This window comes from Ascaphus truei, chromosome 3 (genome assembly GCF_040206685.1).
Source record: "Ascaphus truei isolate aAscTru1 chromosome 3, aAscTru1.hap1, whole genome shotgun sequence".
In the NCBI taxonomy this organism is placed as follows: Eukaryota; Metazoa; Chordata; class Amphibia; order Anura; family Ascaphidae; genus Ascaphus; species Ascaphus truei.
Genome location: NC_134485.1, coordinates 267,232,819 through 267,258,019, shown reverse-complemented (window position 1 = coordinate 267,258,019; position 25,201 = coordinate 267,232,819). Strand labels below are relative to the sequence as shown.

The 25,201-nt window shown below is 38.6% G+C and overlaps 1 protein-coding gene across 6 annotated transcripts in view; it reads right to left on the bottom strand.

Moving 5' to 3' along the window:
• Positions 1 to 3,387: 3,387 nt before the first annotated feature.
• ERCC5 (ERCC excision repair 5, endonuclease) overlaps positions 3,388 to 25,201 on the bottom strand; it is a 37,876-nt gene continuing 16,062 nt past the window's right edge. For all 6 annotated transcript variants that reach the window (XM_075590743.1, XM_075590741.1, XM_075590745.1 and 3 more), the window contains 11 exons: positions 22,873 to 22,933; positions 21,479 to 21,622; positions 17,435 to 17,642; positions 15,332 to 16,600; positions 14,501 to 14,769; positions 13,657 to 13,776; positions 11,706 to 11,919; positions 9,456 to 9,600; positions 7,860 to 8,060; positions 5,823 to 5,907; positions 3,388 to 4,075 (listed from right to left, as the gene is read on the bottom strand). In XM_075590743.1, the coding sequence (XP_075446858.1) occupies positions 3,521 to 4,075; positions 5,823 to 5,907; positions 7,860 to 8,060; positions 9,456 to 9,600; positions 11,706 to 11,919; positions 13,657 to 13,776; positions 14,501 to 14,769; positions 15,332 to 16,600; positions 17,435 to 17,642; positions 21,479 to 21,622; positions 22,873 to 22,933 (3,271 nt within the window). In that variant the 3' untranslated portion in view covers positions 3,388 to 3,520. The remainder of the gene's footprint in view (positions 4,076 to 5,822; positions 5,908 to 7,859; positions 8,061 to 9,455; positions 9,601 to 11,705; positions 11,920 to 13,656; positions 13,777 to 14,500; positions 14,770 to 15,331; positions 16,601 to 17,434; positions 17,643 to 21,478; positions 21,623 to 22,872; positions 22,934 to 25,201) is intronic.

Genomic DNA, 25,201 nt, shown 5'->3' with positions numbered 1-25,201 from the left:
CTTCCACCGTGACCACTAGAAGGTGTGAGATGACATCTGCATGAACACTTTGTTGTCTGCGTCTCGTCCATGGCTCCATTCTAGCATATTCTAGAGTGCTATTCAAGGGATTGTCTTTGTTCTTCTTTGTGTGTTTTATATATTTTCTCCATCCCTCAGCACCAACAGTATTCCTTAAATATTTAATTCCTGACACTTCTCTTGGTTTTATTTTTGATACCCAAGTAATCAGTGATAATTAGGGTCTGGTTTAGCCACTCATTCCTAGTGTGAGCAACATTTCTTTTTTGTGTGTTTGATATATATACATATATATATATATATATATATACATATACACACACACACACAAACAGTTGTTTTTTTTGTTTTGTTTTTTACTAAAGTTTATTATTTGAATTATTGCACTGGTATCCTCCTTTTCACTATTACCTATACTGATGTTTGAAGTCATCAATTCTTACTAGCTGCATTAAATCATTTTAAGAGCCTTAGCTTGGCTTAATATAATATTTTATTATATAATTACACTCTAGAGGTACCACTATTAATATTGAGCGCATCCAGTTTCATTTTTACACAATATTTATATTATGTTTTTTTCATTTTGTGTGCTGTGATGTGGGGTTGATTCTTGCGGCTGCGCTGCTGTGGTTTCCTTGACATAGCCCTCCGATCTTGATTCCACCATGGGGGACAGTGTTTGTGAACACACTGTGGGCGATGCATCCGGCAAGTGATCCACCTATATATGCCGGCATTTTGAGAGGAACCATACTCTTTGACAAAGCGCACGCATGCGCAAAACACGTCAGAGGTTCCTCAGTTCGTGTGATACTATGTTGCGGATGATTCAATAGATTTTTTTCATCCGTTAAAGCGATACAGCCGTCGTAATTTTTATCAGGTGGACTTGCAGTGCACTGCCCAAATTTTTCCCCCATGGGATGTTAATTCCGCAATTTCGACTGAGCAGTGAGTACAATGATTTCAGGACACTAATCAACAAGTTGTCAGTACTTAATTGCCTTTAACTGTTGCTTGGTTCAATATCAGCTGTTTTCTAGTCTAGCACCAGGGGAGAGATATTTAAGATCATTGAGGGGGTCCGAGTGTTCCTCCATCATAGATGACATGGACATCACCTCATATTCCTATTATTTCTATTATCTTTCCATAAAATTGGAGCATCATATGACCTGTTATCCAGCAACTTTCTATTTCATAGCCTGATATCGATATCAACATATTTCTAATACAATGTTGTACATGAATGTACAGTTAGGTCCAGAAATAATTGGATACTGACACCATTTTCATAATTTTGGCTATGTACGCCACCACAATGGATTTGAAATGAAACAACCGAGATGCAATAGAAGTGCAGACTTTCAGCTTTAATTCATGGAGTTGAACAAAAATATCATGAAACGTTTAGGAATTGCAACCATTTTCATACACAGTCCCCTTATTTCAGGGGCTCAAATGTAATTGGACAAATTAACCTAATCATAAATAAAATGTTCATTTTTAATACTTTGTCGAAAATCCTTTGCAGGCAATGACTGCTTGAAGTCTGGAACTCATGGACATCACCAAACGCTGGGTTTCCTCCTTTGTGATGCTTTGCCAGGCCTTTACTGCAGCTGTCTTCAGTTGTTGTTTGTTCGTGGGTCTTTCTGCCTTAAGTTTTGTCTTCAGCAAGTGAAATGCATGCTCGATCGGGTTGAGATCAGGTGATTGACTCGGCCATTGCAGAGTAATCCACTTCTTTGCATTAAAAAACTATTGGGTTGCTTTCACAGTATGTTTTTGGTAATTGTCCATCTGTAAAGTGAAGCGCCATCCAATCAACTTCGCTGAATTTGGCTTAATCTGAGCAGACAATACATCACTTTACACTTCAGAATTCATCCGGCTGCTTCTGTCTTCTGTCACATCATCAATAAACACGTGACCCAGTGCCATTGTAAGCCATGCATGCCCATGCCATCACACTACCTCCCCTGTATTTTACAGATTATATGGTACGATTCGGATCATGAGCCGTTCCAAGCCGTCTCCATACTTTTTTCTTCCCATCAATCTGGTACAGGTTGATTTTGGTTTCATCTGTCCAAAGAATGCTGTTCCAGAAATGGGCTGGCTTTTTAAGATTTTGTTTGGCAAAGTCTAATCTGGCCTTTCTATTCCAGGCTTATGAATGGTTTGCACCTTGTGGTGAACCCTCTGAATGTGCTCTCGTGAAGTCTTCTCTTTATGGTTGACTTGGATAATAATATGCCTACCTCCTGGAGAGTGTTCTTCACTTGGCTGGATGTTGTGAAGGGTTTTTTCTTTACCGTGGAAAGGATCCTACGATCATCCACCACTGTTGTCTTCCTTGGACATCCAGGCCTTCTTGTGTTGCAGAGCTCACCAGTGTGTTCTTTTTTTTCTCAGAATGTACCAAACTGTTGATTTGGTCACTCCTAATGTTCCTGCTATCTCTCTGATGTATTTCCTTTTTTTTTTTGCAGCCGAAGGATGCCCTGTTTCACTTGCATTGAGAGCTCCTTTGACAGCATGTTGTGGGTTCACAGCAACAGCTTCCAAATGCAAATGCCACACCTGGAATCAACTTCAAACCTTTTACCTGCTTAATTGATGATGAAATAACCAAGGATTAGCCCACATCTGTCCATGCAACAGCTTTTGAGTCAATTGTCCAATTACTTTTGGTCCCTTGAAAAAGAGGTGGCTACATATTCAAGAGATGTGATTCCTAAACCCTTCCTCAAATTAAAGCTGATAGACTGCACTTTAAGCCCATATTCATAATTTAACTGTAACTTGAATTTATTTTGGTACACAGCCGAAATAACAAAACTTGTATCAGTGTCCAATTATTTCCGGACCTAACTGTATATCATTCGAATTGTCATACACTGTACATATTCTTCATGAAGCTTTTTGTATGTACACTCTTCAGCATTGCCATAGGAGCCCAGGTGCTCTGATCTTTTCTGCTATTCCCTGGAGTGGTATCTACTAAATGATATTTAGGGGGAGATTCATTCCAAAACTCCCATACAGTGTATCGCATCCCGATCCTGCATTTACCGCTATTCAAGCCAATGGCTATTGATGCGGGACTGAGGTGCGATAACCTACATCGGAGGTGGGTGAATCCCAGCATTGGAATCATGGAAAAACTTGGTAAGCATATCTTAGCCAACCAATATAGCATCTGTCAAAGAAACATACAAACATCTCAATAATATTTTTTACAAAACAAAGAGCCCACCTTATCCTACTCCTAATAATAGGACCATAACAACATGGAAAGGCTGCAAGACAAAACCATGATGGAAAATATGAAAAAAAAAAAAAAACCAGACTAAAAAGTATACATATCAGTGCTGAATTTCATTCTTTAAGTAGCAGTACAAATGTGGCTAAGAAAAGTCAAATTGATTTACATGGTAGAAGTCAAGTAACATTGGTGCAGCAATAGGGGGAATATTGTTTTCTATCTTATTCACTTCTTCCTCCCTCCCACATTTCTTGATTTTACTTTTTTGCCTCGAAACACAGGTCTGGCAGTTACCAGGACTGTTTTTTCTTCATCCCCACTGGAGCTACTGCTCCCGACTTTCTCAAACTTTTTTGGACTGGAGACCTTTTTCTCTTCACTTGTCTTCCTGATTTCCTTGGCAGTGTTTTGGGAAGTGCTTGCGACTTCAGCTTCACGGTCAGATTCATCTGATGAAAATTTGTTTGGAGACAATGCTCCGAGCTCACCATCTATAAATCCTCCTCCACTTACAATGTCATTATGTTCTTGCAACTCTTTTGCAGCCCTTTTTCTCTTTCCACCTTGGGTTTTGGGATCATCCGTTTTTGCATTTCTACCTTTTCTTGGCTTCCGAGCTGTAGATTCCCTCTTCATCAGTGCAGTGGCCTCCTCTGCCTCCTCAGCGTCTCCTCTTTCCTTTCTCTTCATACAGGTCACAGCCCTGCGCAGCCTCTGACTTTTTATAGCTTGAGCCTCATGCTGCTCTATTCTGAAAAAAGAATCTATTCGCTGCTGAGTCTGGGGAAAAATGAAAAATAAAAAATAATACATCAGCAAAGTCAAAACAAATCAAATGTTGGGGAAAAAGAAGAATGGAGAGAATGAGTTTTATTCCAGTTATGCTCAAAAGACAGTCCAACTTTGTGGCATAAAACACCAGTATTTTTGAATTATGCAAAAATGGATAAAAGTACTCAACAAATAAGAATATTTAATCAACATAAATGGAGTGTGAAATGTTGACTTCAGAAGTAAATCTCACCTATAAATAGGAAACGGATAGACTAAAATATCTAAGAAAATTGAATGGTATGAATATCCCCAAGTGACTCACTTGAAAGCAAGCATATTAAGACATGCATATTTTTTAGATTTTCTCAACGTCAAATATTGATTGAGTATGTGGATAAAATCCATGTGTCATTTGAAACTGTAACACAGAGTAGTCATAGTTAAAATGGCCGATTTCTGACTGCCATTATTGCTCAAGATTTATGCATTTCCAAATCTAAAGATCAGTCAACACCAATTCACAATTTGGCATGGAGGCTACAAGAATTCAACTCATGGTGGTTCACAAATCCTTCCCTGCGTGAACATGTGCTACTTTTTGGAGTGAATCTTCTTACCTGGCAGTCCAACATTTCAAAATTACATGGCTACAAATCTCCTTCATGGGAACGCAATTTGCAACGGAAGGCTACTGCGCATGAACACAATCCATTGGGGGTTCGCGCATGCGCAAATACAGCGTGTAGCCGAGTCAGCTCGTAGGTTCTGCGCATGTGCAGAGCAGGCAGCCCGGCGCATGCACAGGAACAGAGGAAGCCTGTCCAACAGCAAAAGAGGCTGCTGGAGGCGGGAGCTGCAAGCTACAGCTCATCTGCCTCTGCATGACTTTGTCTGAGCACAGTCAGCCGGTAGGTCAAGCGCATGTGCAGAGCAGGCCGCTAATACACACACACTCCCTCCCCTTCCCTCAGCACCGTCCCCCTCCCTTCACTCCTGCAGTACTGCAGGGCCCTCCCCTGCGGGCATGCATGGCTGTCCTGGGCTCTGGCCATGCTGTTACAGCAGGCCCATCCAAGGGCCCCAGGTAAGCAAACATGACCCAATTGCCTCTTATACCACCCTCCCAGGCACTTCACCTTCCCCAAGGGCGAGAGGGCTTATTTGTGTGTGTGTCACTGTGTGTGTGTGTGTGTGTGTGTGTGTCACTGTGTATCTTTGTGTGTGTGTGTCACTGTGTATCTGTGTGTGTGTGTGCCACACCACCACAATCACCACACATACACACCTTCACCACAGACACACACACTGAGGGACCTCAGTGACATCTACCTTCACCACACACACACCTCAATGCCATATAACACACACACACACACACACACAGCACCCCAATTTCCCCCGTAGGAATATAAATATAGCTGTGCAAATACCAAAAATGTAATAAATGGTGCATTGTAACTCAAACGTCTTTGTATTTTTTCATTAAAATACTAATATGATTGTTATGATTCTCATTGAATGAAAAACTTTTCCAATTTATGCAAAAAACAAAAACAAAAATGAATACAATCAAATTTTAAAAAAAATTACTAATTACATTTTCAGTGTTAAAGTGACAAAGAAGTTTCACTTACAACGTGCGTGCTCAGCACACACACCCTTTTTATCTTAACAGTCACTGGACTCATTTTTATTTTTTTTAACACAAAAATAAGTTAAAACTGTTAAAAGGACAAGCCATGGAAAGATTTACCTGTTGTGCATTTAATTGCTTTAGTACTGGTAGGAGTACTTCATCAGTCTTTGATCGATACCATCCAAAGCGGCTCACACAGAATGTTAATGCCGTTAAGAAAACAGTCAAACAATTTTCTCAAATTTAAGCTGCAGATGGGGGTCCTTTGTAATTTACTATGCTTAAATGGTAGACAATACTCAATATATCTACGCACACCGAACCATATAAATTATTTTGCCAGTAGTTACAGTACATTTGCTGACACCAATTCATGTCTTCTATCCCCTTCCAAACCTCTTTTCTTTAACACCGTGAGTACTGCATACCCTAACAGTTGGTTAATAGGAGAGGAGCACTTTAAATATTGGGTCAGAGATTGAAGGGGTGTCATGAACATGAAGGCAGTTTCTAAGGTCCTGGGTAGTTATCCTCACCTAACAACTTATACATGTATATAGGTATTCAGCATCATTATAGTGTGCTGCACAATCATTTCTGGAGTAGGTCAAATAATACTTTAAGAGTGATCGCTGCTGTTTGAATCTGCCCACTGCTCATCTAAATGGCAGAAGTCTGATCTCCAAATTACATATACAGCTGTATGTTTAATATATCAAGTATAAAAAAGCAGATACTTTTTCCTACCTCATATTAAAGCATTAAAGCAGCAATCCCGCTTAAAATAAATACATTATTTAACCGCATTGGAACCAGGGGGGACCTATAGAGGACGTTCACGGGATACTTACTAGTGTAATTATCAGCGTTCTCCAAGGGTATTAAAATGGCCATCCAAGGGGTAGCTGCCATAGATGAGGTTACTAAAACTTTTCAAAATGGAAAGAGAACATTGGCAACTACACTGGTAAATAATTACCAAACCGTGAATTCCCCAGAGCTGAAAAGAACAGCTGTTGTTCCAATGATGTGTAAAAAATAAAAAGGATCAATGTTTAATAAATAAATACATAAAATCAAGGCGATGGGACTGCTGCTTTAAATCCTTGTAGTAGTCCAGAGAAAACATTCATATTCAAACATTCATATTTACTTGTTCAGTATATTTTATTGCAGCCCTATCAAAACTATCCTCAGATCTACTACATGTAAAGAAGAAATTTATGAGTAATGAAATGCAACCTATCTACTGGCTAAATCCCTGATGAAGTAGCTACAAAACGTGTTGGATAAGATTGTGTGCTATTTTTCATTTTTGCTATTTCTCCTTGAAAATCACGAGAATGCGACTGCCCACACTTCTGAGACCGGGAGCGGGTGCTTTCCCTACCAGCAGATGCCTGTTTGAATCTGGAACCTACATTTTTTGCTCACTGCTACCTTGGCGGTTCCATCCATGGGACCAATATTAACCCTACGATGTCCGTAGGAGTCCGGTAACCTTGTATCACTGGTGGTTTAAACCTGCATATCTATCATTTCATTGGTATTTTCTATCAGGTGCTTTTTTATACACATATTGTTACTAAAATCAATTTATGAGATTTTTGTGCTTGTCTTGTCTATCTTTATCTATTCCTTGATGTTTTGAGCCATCTGTTTTGACTAGCTGTAACTCAATTGTTTTGAACTTTTTCAACAATAGTTGGTAATTTTTTCACTTTTTCACATTTTTAGGGTCTTTCCCCTCACTATTTCAACACTAGTTGTTTCTAAATATATATTTCACAAGTAGTATAGAGCGCACTATTCGTTTCACAAATCCAAAAAAGGACTGGAAAACATTTGGCCACTAAAACAGACTTGTGAAACCTCTACTCTTTAAAAGGACAAATACAAAAAGATTTTAAAACAAAGTCTGCTAAGCTGTAGCGGGTGAAATATTTGTTAAAAGAACACGTGTTACCTTCGATAATGCAATCTCACCTATACATTGGAAACTGATAGACTACACTAGCTAGGAAAAGGAACTTATTACCCAGTGTCCTAATAGCTTCTACTGCACAGTGCAAACAAACGCAAGTTCCTTATACCACATATTGGATACAAAATTAAATTGTGTAAAAATAGAAGTGTGTAATATGCAAAGGATATTCTCTGATCTGTTCTAGATCTGGTTTGCCCCAGGAGAAAGCTCCATTGGACTCATCCACCACAGGCTTCAGATATGCATCAGCCACAGCCTGGTTTGGAAAGCCCGGATGTAGCTGCAATTCTCGCAGTTTCTTTTTTACTTTGGTGTCATGTGGGTTAGGCCTAATTTTCTTATTCTTCTGAGCTTCTGCCCACCACTCCCTGAAATAGAAAATATCATTTAATACAAAATCACAATGGCAAAAATGTCTAAAAAAAATTTGAAATAATATTGTGAGTGAGCAATTGTGAAACCCATCTTATTTTAGAATTTTGTTTATTAAACATTTTACACTATGGAGCGTGTGTTTATCTTTGTTTTATAGATTTGTCTCTCTGAATGCGATTCATCCATCTAAAGCAGCCCAAGACTCCTACACTACTTGGATATCAAGTTGGTTATTTATAATCTTTTTTTGTCCTCTATGCTGGACTAAATGACTGTTACTCTTTATTTGAATAAGGTTTTTTTAATTGTGTTTTCTTCACTTGATTTTCAGATTGCATTTGGCACTAGCACTTTGAATGTTACTAATTAATTCAGTATATTCTTCTACTTACACTCTCACTAATTGGGTTAGCGCTCATTGCCCTGTTTTTGTTTGAGCTCTATAGCTATATAGATAGATATGTAAATCATCATCTTCTTCAGCCCTTGCCCATCCACTACTGAATGAAGGTTTTTTAAAGGATCTTCCAGGTATTTACAAGCCTCTTGCTCCAACATATTTTCTGATTTCATTCTCCCATCTTAGTTTTGGTCATTGTCTTGGTGTTCTAATTTCCCTTGGAATCCAATGGAGTACCAGCCCTGTCCAACAATGGTTCATTTCATCTTGAGATGTGTCCGGCCCATTGTCAATTTCTTCACCCTTGTGATGAGGTCACAGTTCTGTTTGGATTGAAGTCTATTCATTCTTTTTCAGATCTCTTTGGGCAATACCCAGCATACATCTCTCCATACGCCGAGTTGTCTAAAGCTTCTGCATTTTCTTTGCATTTAAGAGTCCAATTTTCCCGTCTGTATACATGCCATGGGTTGCACCAACATTTCATTGGTCAACTGTTTCTTCTAGTTTTGGGTCATTTGTACATCTGCCCCTTATATGCAACACTTCCCCAAGCAATGTTTTTTATATCCAGGAACTGCCAGGTTCCAAAGATACTTACTGGTGAAGTTCCCATCACTACTTTCCGGGTTTTAATAGGGGATTTAAATGACCATCCAATATTAAGCCGCAACTGATGTTGTTGCATCTTCCTATTGGCCCAAAATTTAGCAGCAATTTGGTTTTCCTTGAAAAGAGACCTCAAAACTGTAAGAATTTAAGTGACCGTGAGGTCCCCAGAACAAAAAAAACAAACCAAAAAAAAATTACATATTGCAGTTAAGATACGGGGGACCTCAGGATCCCATCCTGTAAAGAAATTAGGCAATATGATTTAACCCACACTAAAAAGACACAAGGTTGAAGATAATCATACTTTAGTTCATCCGATTTTTATTGAATGAGGCCTGGGGAAATAGACATGAATGGACATACAAAGAAAACTCACTTGAACATTCGAAGAGGCTCCATGCCTGGTCCTGGGAATTCATTTAGGATTTCCATGGCAGACACATAACCAACAGTTGGAATCCCGTCTGTGTAATCACTCCCCAACAAGTAGGCTAAATTTATTAACCTCGAGCGGTCTAATCCTGCAGATGTTTTTTGCAGAAAGGTGTTTAGTTAGTATTGAAGCGGGTAAACTACACAAAACAAAACACATATATACATATAACACACACACACACACACACCTCTAGATTGCCTATTTTAGTAAACAGTCAGTCACTGATTTAGCAAACATGGGGCATTTTCAAGGAAACAAGTTATCTGGGCAGTGGAAAGCTTAGTTGAGCTCCCTCCAGCAACATCAAATTACTTGACAAGTAACTTAAAGTTCATTGAAAATCTACCTTTACTGCAATACTATTAAAGCAGTCGCAGACCTCAATGTGTTATGCGCACACACTGCATTTTTAATGTCTGAACACATAGTAGAGGTTGGTGACTGCTACTTTATCACAGTGCTCTGACAGCAGCGACAGGCTTTCACTCCTATCTTGCACAGGACAATTCACTTAGTTCTTTGGGACCACTTAATGGTGCTAATAATTACAGTGTTACGCTGCGCATAAAAAAAATACAACAACTATTTTAGTAATGCTTTCAACTGCAAAATCGGATCTGTGCAAAAACACAGTCATGATTTCCGGCAACTCTGGAATTACTGCAGCATAATTTGCTCAATTCAGTATGAAAGACGTTTGAATTATCCTGTGATATTTATTATTGGACTTTGCAAATAAAGTAGCTGCTCATTTCTTTTTTCTCTTTTATTACATGATCTAAACTGGGGTGCCCCCTACAGCCAAACTGAAAGGCTAACCTCCAGGGAACACATTTGTCTGGTACAAACAATATGGAGCAGGGCTGGCCACCAGATTCCTATGGAGAACTATGGTTTTGTTGCTGGTAAAAGCCAGGGTCAGCCACAATGCTGTAGCTTTCTATTGATTACCTATTCAGCCATGTTAAGCGTTTATATCTCACTACGTTCCAGCTCCAGAGGTCTATCCGGTACGAGAGAAATATACAAAAACAGATGACTGTGGCACCCAAAAATAGGAATGGCAAGATATCATACTTGACTTTCTCATGTAATTACAGTAACTAAACAATGTTGCACCCAGACGAGACTTACATTTTCTGAAAGTAGACAAAAGTATCCTGCGATGGGTCACTTTAAACTGTCATACAAACACTGACAATATAGATTGCCCCTTTACATGACAGACAACATAGAAATTGTTAGAATCTTCTACGCTATAGTGTGCACTTTGACAACCGTGTAAATATGGGGATATCCTAAATGAAAGCAAAGCAAAGGTAACCCCATATCTGTAAGTATAAAAATGTTCTTTTGTGCACAGGTATACACTCGTGTGAATTTCTTATCCTCTACACACTTCTTCCATGTGCTGGTTCTTAGCAGTGTCATGCCAACACTCCCATAATAAATAAATAAATATATATATATATATATATATATATATATATATATATATATATATATATATATATCCAAAATATACTCACCGATGGCAAACGCACACAGGGATTGTAGTGCAGATATCTCTGCACAATGATTTGAATAAGGAAAGGGATCTATGCTTATTGCACCACGATTCCTGTGAGCGGTTGACATTTGTGAGCAAGCATAAAAATGTGCCAGTAGGATCTTGTGAAATAGAAGTGTTCAAACACTCCCGAACTGGACAACCCCACACAACACAGTCCTATCTGTACTGATTATCTTTGGGGCAGTGATCACTGCTGTACTCCTGTAGCAGGTGGCTGCATGCTCTCCTGGGGTCTCCTCTCTGTCGGAGTGACGACATTGCTACCCAAAGAACGAGGAACGCAGGGAAACCCGCACAGAGCCCCATGCTAAGAAGAAAATTTAACAGGTGAAACTCCGGCCCCTTTCCTGCTGCAGGAGGGAAGAGGAGGAGGCGGAAGAACGTTTATAAACATTCACAGGGTCATGCATTTGCCAACTTAAGAAAAACGAATTAAGATCTAAGAATAGTAAATGGGTTAAATAACTATTGAAAATTGAGATTACAGCTCTTTTGTGCTGGAGAGGTCAGCTATATACAAGAAATACAGGTCATTTACCATTATCAAATTCTCGGTCAGGGTTTTGCTTACTTAGCACTGCAAGCATATCCGCCTTCAGGAGAAGAGAACATCTTACCCAGCTGATTTTGAAGGTCTATTAACTGGTAATACTCCACATATTTGTTTTGACTGAAAAAATTCTTGTACACATGTCGTGCTCCAAACAGCCAAATATCACTGTCATCTGTGATAGTCCCAGAGGTCTGGTCAGTAAGTTCCAAGACAGCACACTGAGCTTCTGCCTCCATGGGGGCAACAAGGTAAGGAACACCAAAGAGACGCAGGAGCTCCTAGAAAAAGTAACAATGAACTTAAAATCACCAATAACAGCTCGTTTTTGTAACCTGCTCCGAGGGCACAAGGGGGGACGCAGCACCGGCGCTGGGCACAATATCTGCCCGCTGCAGGCCATGTTTGTAATACTGACAGACAGATTTGTATTATAACAAAATCACAGGCTCAAATTTGTTATGCTAATAAAAATTATCTGAAAATGTGAATTTCTAATTAGGAAAACAGATCTTAAAATGTGCAGGTTCTACTTAGCAAGATGCCTTATCAAACCTGGAATGCAATAATGCTTCTGGAATCTCCGTGCCCACTAGCAAAATGCCACTCTCCTCCATTCCCGTCCTTCTGGGAAGCGATAACCATGCTAATTCACTAGCCAAACATCCAATGGAGCAGAACATTTAGGGTCTTATTCTACATACGCTGAAGTGGTAATTCGAGCCATTTTCGGCTGAAAATCTTCCTGAAGTAATGCGGATTTTCAACCCAAAACAGCCTTCAAAAAGAAGGAAGTGTCACTCCCCTCCATTCCCGTCCTTCTGGGAAGTGATAATCATGCTAATTCACTAGCCAAACATCCAATGCTATCCAATTATTGCCTTGAAAATACATTTTCTACAAGATGCAAATAAGTGAAATAAACATTTTAACTATAATATAAAATTACATTGGTAAGGGATTATGCAAAGAATTATATAAACATAGCATAAATGGTCTCCCTTTATGGCACCAACCAGCTTTCCAAAATACCAAGCGATGACATTGACAAACGTATTATTACATTTAAATAAATATGATAATTAAAAAAAAAAAAAAAAAAAACAACGATGGGGTACCCAAGCAATTGGACCATCTCAGTAGGGCTGCCCTGTGGAACAAAAAGATTGAGAGATACCGATATAACCCTTGGGAAAAAAAAAAAGGTGTGGGCCATCAGTTCTTTTTCCAGTGGGCTCTGAAAAATAGGAATTAGCTAGGCTGAGATATAGATGGATACATACATCTATACACATACAAATGCATGCAGTAGGTACTCAAGTGTATGCAAACAGAATTGAAGTCACTTATCTTGTCATGGTGTCCCGTTTGACAGTCGTAATCCGTCTATTTGATCGGAGTATATAAACAAATAGAAATAGTTCTCTGCAGCACTCCTTTTCAGTTAAAAAATATGGTCTTTATTCAATTCATCAGAACATACAGTACAAAAATGACAAGTGGGCTTGATAAAGGACCTTGATGGTCCTAAACATCACCCACTTCATTTTTATACTGTATACACTGATGTATTGAATAAAGACAATATATTTTTTTTTTTACTGAAAAGGAGTGCTGCAGAGAACCATTTCTATATATAATCCGATCACATAGATGGTCCACGTGACACCATAACAAGATAAATGAAAATTCTGTTTGCATACACTTGAGTACCTACTGCACATATTTTTGTATGTATACATACAATATGTTTAGATGATTGGCATGCTATCCTAGGGAGAAAAAAAAAATCAAATAGGCAATCTTACTGCTTTGTTGTCATGAAAACAATGAGAAGACAAACTATAGCATCTCATAGGTTTTTGTTGAAATGTGTAATAATCTAAGGGCAGTACAAAAGCAAAGGAAAGAGTTTACCCAAATTACCCAAAGCAAAGAGCTCTTAAATACTTTTGAAAATATTTTTTTTTTTTATAAGGCTTATATACATATCCTGTATCCACTGAAATTAGACCAACCTGGCTTTCTAGGCACATCTGTCCTGTAACAGTTGCAGCTATACGCTCCTGCTGCTGCCTCTGTGCCTGGAGGGATGTCTGCTCAACAAATAGATTCTTCTCAAGTGTCTCAAGGTCCTCCTACATAAAGACAGTGTACAGAATACATTAACAAACAAATCTCATAACTAACCTTTCATTAACTAAACTTCTGAAATTGGCTCTGGTCGTAATTCAACTACCAGGGCTCAATGCCATGGTCCTATACAGAATCTCATGTGGGTGTGCATCGCACATTAATTGTAGTGAAGAGGAAAGAGAACATGCTTTCTCACTGAAAGGGGAGCTTGGAGCAGCAAGAGATGGGGGAGACAAATACTGAATAACAAAAAAAATGCATGTGGTAAACACAGTAAGGAGTGAACCGAACAAGATAATTAAAACAGATTATATATGGCTACAGTAATTGTGAAAGAAATAGACACAGTATGTAGGTCAACCTTGCATATCAATTTTTGTTTAAGCATTCAGTGCCACTTTCCTATTTTACATTTTTGATGAACAGTTACTGATACATATCGTTAAAGTAACGAGCAACTATTTTTTTTCTCCATAGCGCCATAATCTCCGATTTACAGGAATCAAGGAACACTATGTAAAAAAAGGACACATTTTTTTTAATTAAAATGTAAATGTTCATCACCCATACATTATTGTTGAATCAGCTTAAATAGCGGAGTAGCACATTTTCCATATGAATAGCAGGGTAACAGTCTGAGAGCAGTGAATGAGATGAAAGGATGCCTGAGTAAAGTAGAAAGTAGAATAATGATTGGCTAACATTATTAATACTAAGATGTATTACCAAACTTATATCTTGCCATTCATTCACTGTAGCTTCTTTATCTCCCGAGTCTTCAGCTTCCTGAAATAAAGCCGGCTGGACGTCTTTTCCATCATCATCATCTTTGAAGGAGCTGTGTGTGTTACTGCCAGAGCTGCCTGGGGTGTTACTGGGACTTGCTTCTGCAATGGGTAGTTTAGCAGTAGTTTCCTGGGCCTGGTTTGCCGCTTTAGAAACCTCAAGCTGTGAATTACCAGCGCTCAAATCGTTGTCCACTTCAATGAAACTACCTGTTAATAATAAGACGTTTGCACTGCAATGAAGTCAGATTCAGCATTGCCAATATACAGATATCTATTTTGCCAGATAACAGAGTCCATATATAGTCATGTGCACTTTAAATGTAATATAATCTTATAATGAGCTTTTGAAGCTTGTAAAATAAAGGATTGGCTTTTATCATGTTGAAGCACTATTAAATAATATTTGCTTAGAACATATAGATGCCATTGTTACACAGTAGGATTACCATTGGTAAAAAAAAAAGTGACAAATCTCCACCTGTGAGGCACAGTTTAGAAAATAAATTAAATACATTTACATGTTTTCCATAGGTCCCAAATCCTGCTTTACTGCACTGTCACATGATTAAACTGCAGGTGGGGATTTGGGGTAACGGCATGCAAGGGAGCAGACTGAGTATGTACCATTAACACACAGTCACCAATCTGCAGAGAGAGATTGAAGTGAATGATACATACATTTACTGTACGATGTGACGTAATTTGAGAGCCAGATACACGCTTGTTAGAATGCAAACCAAAGAAACTATAACAACGTTCTAAAACTTACCATCCGAGTCAGATTCCATGTCCTCATTTCTACTGGATTCACCTTCACAAATATCTATGCTTTCTGGAGTCATTGGAACATACATGGTGTCTGCGTCATTGCTGCAAAGTGCTTCAATGTTCTGGGAACGGTTTTCTTTAGGTTCATTGTACTCTGCTGTTTTTGAAGCCAGATTCACTAGATGAGGTTTGCCGCTTTCTAGAATCACACTGGACACTGTACTTTTGGCACTGCTCACCATTATCGAGTCAGAGACATAAGGAGTACTGGCAATACCACTTTCCAGGGATATAAACGGCTGTAGGGAAGTTTCAACTTTGCCAGTTTCTATCTCAACAACGGGTTTCTCAGAAGAGTCTAGTTTACTGGTATCTACTGTGGTAGTGAATACTGTGGAAGAATCTAGATTATTGGTTTTGTTGGTAATAATAGACTTAACAGAAATGTCTGGATTCCTGGTTTCCACTATAAGCCGAGGCATTACGGGAGCTCCTGGGTAAGTGGTCTCCATTGTGACAGCAGATGTGCTAGCAATACTTGAGTGACTGATCACAGATGATGCAACAGTTTTAGCCAAGTCATATAAAAGATCCCCCTTCACACCAGACACACTTTGCTGATTCAGATTTACTCCATCTACTTCTACTGTATCAAATTCTTTAGATGATTCATCCTCCTTTGGATTGGGGATAGCAATGAATACAGATTCCTTATTTCCAGAACTGTTCTGACACAGTGTCGAACTGGCTGTAAATTCAGTGTTTGTTAAAGATAGGTCAGGTGCAATTGCCACTCCACCCTGGATGTCCAAGCCCTTTTCCTCTTCATCTGAACTACTGATAACGATCACTTTAGCCTTAGGATATTCTCTCGCCAACTCCTCCTCTTCATCACTAAGCACATCCATTTTCTTTTTATAACTTGATTGATCTTCAGCAAGAGCTTGATGAATCGCTTGCAGAGTTCTTGGTGATACATTACCTTCTCCCGCAATGACAGATGCAGAAGGCTTCCCGTAGCTATAAAGCACTTGCTTATCGTCTATTTCTTCTTCTAAGCTGTCCTCCATCATGGCTTCTTGTATAGCAAAAAGTGTTCTAGGGGAAGGAGGCGCTGCTTTTGCAGAACGGTCATCTGCTCTCTTAGACTTATGAGCAGAAGCCAACTTTAAATCAAGGTAGGTTTTTGGCGCAATATCATTGCAGCTAGAGGACATTCGTTGTGTAGAAGTTGATTCTTCTTTTTTGTCCTCTTTCTTTGACTGAATTCCTAAATAAATAAAAAATACAATTGGTTTAACATTGCTCATACAGTATTATTTATCAAGTGTTGCCTACAGTTTCTAATTATTTAATAGGAATGTTATAAATGTATAAACACCATTAGATTCTTGCATTTGTGAACTCCCAGCAATGGGTTGTAACTGATGGTGGATGACTGGTATCAAGCCCATCTATGGGCTTGATGAGTGGAAGGTCACTAAAAAGGGGCAGCCCCACATGTATAAAGAATTATTTTGTTATTAATTTGATCTTTAATTGTCTTCCTTAAACAAATCATGCTTAAAGACAACATTTGATTGTTCTCTGCAGATTTTAAGAGAGATGTTCTTTTTAATGGAATTTCAATTGACAGGATGGTGGAGCATTGCAATCAATGTCTTTTTCTACCTTTAGGTCTCACACTTACAGTCATAGAACAAACCAAGAGAAGGGGGAGTAAGAGGCTTGCACAGGATCTCACACAGGTAATAAATACCATCAGGCAAAAGGGAAGCAAATCCAACCCTTCCCACGTTTCAGTCTATAAACAACCTGATTTTTGGTTAAAAAAAAATGTCAACCTGATTTACTCCTTAAGCAGGTGACAGCAATCTGATTGTTCTGATCCTAACCCTATCTGTACATCTGGAGGGTGCCTCTATTTGTAATAGTTTCTTTTTTTATGAGTTTCACTCAATGATCAAAACTTTGGCAAACTTTGAATCCTGTTTTTGTCTTTACTGTGCATTGCTGCTCTGAAAAACAAGCCAACATTATCTGTTCATTTTTTACACAGCTGGTATTGTTCCTACTAAGCAGCTGTAGCCCTGTCTAGTTATACCTTTAATTAGGATGTAATGAGAAGTGTCTTCGGAGACTAGACGGCGAGTTTCCACCTCTTTCATAAATCCTCCTTCTGCTTCAAACTGAGCTTGGACTTCCCCAGAGTACTGCTGGTTCATCTCTTTCCGTACAGTGTCAATGCACCTGCTTAAACTGTTCTTCTTCAGCAGACCTTTCAGCTGATATTGTGAAAAATCATTGGAGTCCTTCAAGAGAACAGACGAATTTCGTTTAATGAACATACCCACACAAAAGGCACCATGCCAACATGCTGTTAGTAGCACTGTCAAATTAAGGAAAACACACACACACACACACACACGTTGGGAACTCCAACATATAAATTAGAAGCAGAGGTGGAGGGGCTTCACCCGATTCATATGGAGCATTTTCCGATTGGATAAAGTTTCGTATGGCGAACCTAAATGCCAAATAAATATTAATCTTCTCTTTCCAAGTGTGTCCCTTCTATCTGAATTACTTCATAAATACACAGATATTTACAGTACACACAGATGTAATTTTTAACTGTTGTATTCTCATGGTCTGCAAGCAATTAGTTAGACTGGTACTGCTCAAAGTCACATACCAAAATACCCAGCAACTTAAGATTCAGCAAAATGTATCACAGAAGAACATTTGCTTCACTACTTAAAAAAAAATAAAAGTTGTTCACCTTTAAACTGGAGCAACAGTTACAGTATATCTAGGTGATTACAATCTTTAAAAAAAAATAATGAGTAGTTTAAGAACATTTAGGGCGGCTTCCTAGCTGTATCGCTGCTTTTATCTTTCCAACAGCCTGTCCCTTTACCTAATTTTCATAATAATAATAATAATTATAATTATAAATAACGAATAATAATAATAGAAATATATTTTTCTGATGGTTTCCTGCTCTTCCTTAAACTAATGCCCTTGACGAAATAATATTGCTGAAATGAAGATACTGTTGATATATTACTGAAATGGATTGGGGGGGGGTCTCTGGAGAAGGATTGAAAGCGATGTTCAGTTTCCATTTTGTAAAGTCAGTTATGTCTTTAGTATCCATTTTGTGTAAAGAAATGTGTGTGTGGTGTGAAGATGGGAGGTTTCGCTTCTAAGTAGATTTACAACGGTGACTAAAGTAACGCCCACATTCTAGTGGAAGTGTGTACCAGGAACCTATTCATAGCTGTTTTGAGGCCAGTTCTAACTAGGTTTAATGAGCTGTAAGATGATTGGTTTAAGAATTAAGGAGTGGTTAGTATAATCTGCCTAGTAACACATTTTGGACAAAGGAAATGAAATGTATAAAGGGCCTGCTTGGATACTCCCTAGCAGAGAGTCTTATAGACTTTTGAATGAGTATGATCATACTTTGCAATAAACTACTTTTTATCAAATGAACCCTGTTTGTCAGTTTGGAACATTGACACCCTGCACAGTGCAGAACCATGCTATATAATCAGAGGCTTTGTAAGGGGAAAAAGGTCAATCAGGACCAATATGCTGCATCACTGTTGAACTGATACTCAAGCAATCAATCCTTCCTGACATAAGTGTTGGGGATTGCTACAGAGTCTCCTTATTTACATTTTGGAAAACCTGGAATATATACCCACAGCTACTTGAAGTTAGCATGCCAATGTAGCTAAATTTAAAATTGTAACAAACTTGTGGCCCTTCCAATCCTAAATGTTTTCTGCTATGCTATGGCCCCTTTGGAGAACTAATTGAAGACCCCTTGTCTATACTCTGTCTACAGCACGAGTCCGACTGCTAAGCCACATTTATTAGGAGCGAATCTAATTCATCTTATTTACTTTCAGGGCTATCCACAATAATGTCTTATATTATTTAATTCAAATGGCTATACTGGGTGACAACTAGCCGGATTCTTGGACATTAACAGCCATGTTGACTAGCACATGTAATTCCAGGTAAAACAAGCCATTACATCCCCATTGCTGATGACACCTTTGTTATGGAGGACTAGGTCACCGCTCTGTTACCCTTCTCTGGGACTGATTCAATATTCTCCAACGTTTTCCACTCAGTGCCAATTTGAAGAATGATGAATCAGCCCCTCCAGCTCTCATAGCAATGTCGGCCTATAGAACAATGATGGGTTTAATTGCAGATACCAAAGTATATATCCAAAACGGAGGCCATTATAAAAATGTGAGGCCCAGAGAGTACCTCACTTTGCTCTGTTCTCAAATACACGTGGTGCATTTTTTTAATTTTTTTTAAACTTCAACCCCCTCCAGTGTCAGAGAGGCATAATCAATGTATCTGCAATGTGGGGCAGGCTTGACAGTGAAGGGGCTAATGTACATTTTTCTTGAATGTAAAGCGTATCTGCAGCCTTACACAATGCATGAGAATACTCTTGGGCCATAAAGCAGAAAAACACCTTGCACTACATACAGACGAGACTACGACTATTCTAAAGCTTGCCTTAAACTAGCCCGGTTACATTCTGGGTATGTGCTGGGCTTGTTTAAGGCAAGTTTAAGGCATTGACTAATGACTCATAGGATTAACACAGCAGGGGTCCCTGGCAGTCCCATTCAGTTTGAATGGGACTGTCAGGGACCCCCGCTGTTAATCTGATGGGCCATTAATCAATGCAGAAATGCTGGGGCTAGTTTAAGGCAAGTTTAAGCCATGTATCCAGAATGTACCTGGGTCTTTTTGGCGATTGCCACTGGTTAGTCTTAGAATAGTCGCAGTCTCTGCTGTATATATATATATATTTTTTTTTTATTCTAAGATTGAATCAGGGGGTCTCAGGAGCTGAACTGTGTTAATTTCAGTTCTTGGGGGACCCTCTGCTTCCAGAGATACCACAGGAAAAGAAGGATCCAACGCTCTACGGTTTTGATTATAATGCTAATTTATTTGTGCCACACAACGTTTCGACCTAAATAGACCTATTTAGGTCGAAACGTTGTGTGGCACAAATAAATTAGCATTATAATCAAAACCGTAGAGCGTTGGATCCTTCTTTTCCTGAGTATTGTCCTGGAATTACTTGGACAGGTACTCCTTGAACCAGCAGCACCGGTAGACTGTATGTATATTTTTTTCATTGTGGTGTGCAGCATACTCCTTTATTTCCAGAGATACCTCGGCAGGGTGTGCAGGTATTTCTGTGGAGTTTAAATGTCCCGGTCATGGGGGCCAATAGGGAGCTGCAAGGGATGACATCACTGCTTCCTACTGGCCCGCGAGATATCTAAACCGCCATTTCGTTAGGCACACACGCTCCCTACCTGCAGAGATACTGGCACCCCCTACGAAGGCAAGAATCTTGGGAAGCAGGGGGTCCCAGAAGCGGAAATGAACACAGTTCAGCTCCTGTAATAATACAAATTACAAAATTGTGCAATGCTACATGTTTTGCTGCTTTAATATTGTATTTACTGTACATGTTTAGTAAAAAAAAATGGAGCCACCTGGTGGTCATTTTATGTAACCAAAACAGCCGCATGAATCATGACAAGCCAACAATGGACAGCCTCATTAGCTTCAATACATTTAGGGCAATATTCACTAACTGGTGCTAAACAGCAAGATACATTTTGGCCCATTTAACACGGGCCATATTAACGATGTGGTGCTAAATTGTTAGGCTGCTTGGGCCACAAGGTGCCTTAAAGCTCATCACCGCTTAGCAATACTTATTCTAATAGCAGTTGCTTCACAAAGCACAAGGAAAACAGATCAGTTCCAAACTCAGTGGCTAATAGAATATGTTATACTGGTGTACGAGACCAGAGATGAATCTGTGATGCAGCACTACAATGCAGATTTGTACATTTGCTTTAACGTTTGCAGGGGCTGCGGGTTATGGATCAGTGAATCCCACATGTAAGGTGCTGAGCGCAGACCTCTTCTATAGTACTTTTGATTCCATTAAAATGTATTTAGTAAACGGCTTCCTTTATGAAGAAAATAGTAGCGATACCACAGGGTGATAATCAGCTCGCCTGCTGTGTTGTTCAGTACTTAAACACAGCCAATCATGTGTGTGTGCAAACAGACAATATACCTCTGGCATTGCTTCAAACAATGTCCTTCTTCTCTTTGTTAACTCCTTCATGTCAGTCAGAATTTCATGCTTTACTTCGGGAGGAAGGCTACTGAACTCCTCAGATTCAATGTCAACAGAATTGGGGTTACTCAAAAACTCATCCTACAGTATAATAAAAAAAAGGGTTAGGGTCCTTCTGGAAATCCTGCAATATATACAGTATGCTGATGGAACAGCATAGTCACATAGGACGGAAAAAGGACTCAATCTAAAAGCTAGTTTGAAAAACAAAGAGGTCACGCTTCATATTTCTGTGTCACTTGAATGAACAACACATCTTCTCAATGTCACACTTCATGAGCTGATGAGTTCAAAAGGTCTTGTATATATAAAGTACACACTGAAATGATACCAGCAGCAAGGAAAACGTCACAGGCATACGATTCAAATGCACGTTTCTTAGCTGGCCCCGGTGGCAACTAATGTGTATAAGGGAAGTCATAAAGTGGACGTGTAATACATTTTGTTCATGTATTCATTTAAATAGTGTGGTAGTACGTCCCAGTCATTAAATTATGTTGGACTTGCAATAGAAATAAAATCAGCCAACAATGCAACATCTGCTTTATAATTTTAAATATACAGGCATACCCCGCATTAACATACGCAATGGGACCGGAGCATGTATGTAAAGCGAAAATGTACTTAAAGTGAAGCACTACCTTTTTCCCACTTATCGATGTATGTACTGTATTGCAATCGTCATATATGTGCATAACTGATGTAAATAACGCATTTGTAACAGGCTCTATAGTCTCCCCGCTTGTGCGCACCTTCGGTACAGGTAGGGAGCCGGTATTGCTGCCGAGGACATGCTGACAGGCGCATGCGCCAGCTGCCATTTGCCTATTGGGCGATATGTCCTTACTCGCGAGTGTACTGAAAGTGAGTGTCCTTAAACCGGGGTATGCCCGTATAAAGGTGTAAACTCCACTTTGTAAAACATGGTGGTGGCAGCACTTTAATGAAAGCAATAAGCAATGTACTTTCTTTATCTGTTCTGCTATATGAATAACAGATCTGCAAAGAAGTAAAAGTCAATGCGGTGACTAGGGCAAAAAATTATATTTGTAGTAATAAAATGCGTGACGGCATCTGACATATCTAGCAGCACCTTAGAAGACAATAAAAAATAGTTATACAGTATGGGTGCAGCTGTATGAATATTCACTTTTTTGTTTTCCATTTGGTCATGAAAGAAACCAGATTCAGAAGTTTGTTTTTGCTCTATGAACCAAAACAGATTTGTTTGAATGGGAACACCATCGGTTTCAGGGTGACTGCCAGAGCTTTCACACCTCCTAATAAAATAGTGAACCGGAGACTAGGGAATAATACACGGTGCCCTTTACCTGCAGTATCTGTTTCTGAGTCATTCTTTCCTCCCATTCTCTTTCTTCGTCCTCTTCAGAGCTTAAAGATCAGAAGCAAAAAAAGTAATAAATAGAATAGTAGAGATGGGTTACAAGAGATGTAAAAAGTACAACAAAAGAGGGCACATTACAGCACTTTGCTGCATTCCAATGAAGGGCAAGGGATCCAACAGAAATCACAGAGGGTAAGGCACACCATAAACGCAGTACATTCTATTTGTGTTTACCAGCACGATAGAATTGGTAGCAATTAAATAACATGTTTATTAGAAAATAAACTGTGGCAAAAGAATCGTATAGAACTCTCTCCAACATAATTTGTAAATTCCCATTTAAAAGATCGTTTCATTGATTTCAATATTAAATTACAAATTGTATAACACCCTGTTCTGAGATGCTGTCCTACTGGAGAAATGTTTATCTGCTAATTTTAAACCATTGGATTCAAAATAGTGTTATGTTGTGAAATGCATTCGCTTGTGAAGGGATTTGTTATCACATGGTGGCCGGTTCATTGGTCAGACAATACCCTAACCTGTAATTTTTGAGAAAGTCCTACAACTTTAATTTCACATAATTATTTTGTAATTCTTTTATATTTGTCCTTTTATTTGTATTGTATGTAACGTCTTAGATATGAAGCACACAGATGTATTTCTTTATATGTCAAAATGTTAAGGTATATATATATATATTTTAGTAGCAGCTGCAAAATTTGTTAATTTTTTTTTGGTGGGGTTGAAAATGAAGCTATATTATTAGTGGCTCAAAACATTAGCCAAGTTTATAGTAGAATAATACATTTAAAAAAGTTGCGGCTTTGACTTTTCTGTACAGTTTAATGTAGCGTGCGCTAGGAGATTCTTTCCATAGTGCTCCAAATCCGCTATAAATTATATAGGAAAAGTATGCCATGAACATCTCTGTGCTAAAATCTATAAAAAGGTTTACATGCTATGGTTGGGTGTCTTTCTAAATAGTGGCTGAAGATAGGATGATTTCAAGCCTAAATATTCATTATGCTATATTCTCTGTATGTATGTATATATGTATATATATATATATATATCCAGCATGTAACTAGTTAAAATAAATAATTGCGTATTTAGTTAGAAATTATATTGGAAAATCATTAGCCGATTCTGCAAAGATAAGCTGAAGACAGCTAGGTGTATACATGTTTTAAAACTTAGTAGGTTTAATGTCTGCTGAGTTGAATAGTATATGATCAAGAGTTTGGATTCAAAGGTTAGTTAAATAGTTAGTAAAAGATAATACAATAGAGATAGGTCTTAAAAGCTTAGGAACATAATTAACTATAGTTACTTAGTGCCAGAACAAAGAAGGGTCTTTCTAAATCACAATAAATATTGCTCAAGAAAGAAACAGTGTTCTAATGATTGATATTAACTAAGAACATTTTGAGCTGACACTTAAACAGGTGATTGCTTTGTTTAGACTGTTTGAGGAAAAATGGAAAGATTGCATTTGGATTTATAGAATTCAGAATCACTTAACACCACCAAGCTAAGAATAACCAAGCTAAGGATTCTCCCCTCTATAACTAAATTCTATATACCTGAATGATGTAACTGACTGAAATGATGCTGTAAAATATGTTTTCTACTGTCTGAATAAATTGAGAAAAGAACCGGACCATGGACTATTTGATACATATTGAAAGGTGGGACATTTATTTGCACCCATCTAATGAAGCAAATCTTCAGTGGCGGCCACAACTTTCCCCTAAACAAGGCGGAGTCATAAGGAAATAAGGCTGCTGCACATACAGTGTGCAGCCAGAACTAAGAGAGCACGTGTTTGAAACTTTATTTTCTGCAAAAGGTTGGTTATCATAATTAAGACTTGCCAAATGTGTGGGAGGCCAAACTAGGACCTTTAAATATGCAATGTAATACATATTTCTTTTCTGTGGACCGTGGGCTGCTTTAGCCCGAAAAGTCAGGTAATGCAGACCTCTGTGTTATTTGAGTCAATAAAGATCGAAACCCAAGAAATTACCATGTATTTTTATTATGAACTGTAGGATATTTAATCGAGCTAGGCGACATCAACAAAAGAAGTGTCCCTACTTATAAACTCCATTCTGTTACAGGGAAAGGCCAGCCCCTCATCAATATAGAATACAAAGTGAGAAAGGTTACGTGTCCCTATAAAAGTAGAGGCCCTTTTTCTATAGACAGCAGCTGCAATTCATAAATACATTTTTTTAATGTCTCCTATGGCACCCAAGTAAATTCTTCTTTACGTAATCTAAAATGTAAAACTGGTGAGATTATATGATGCA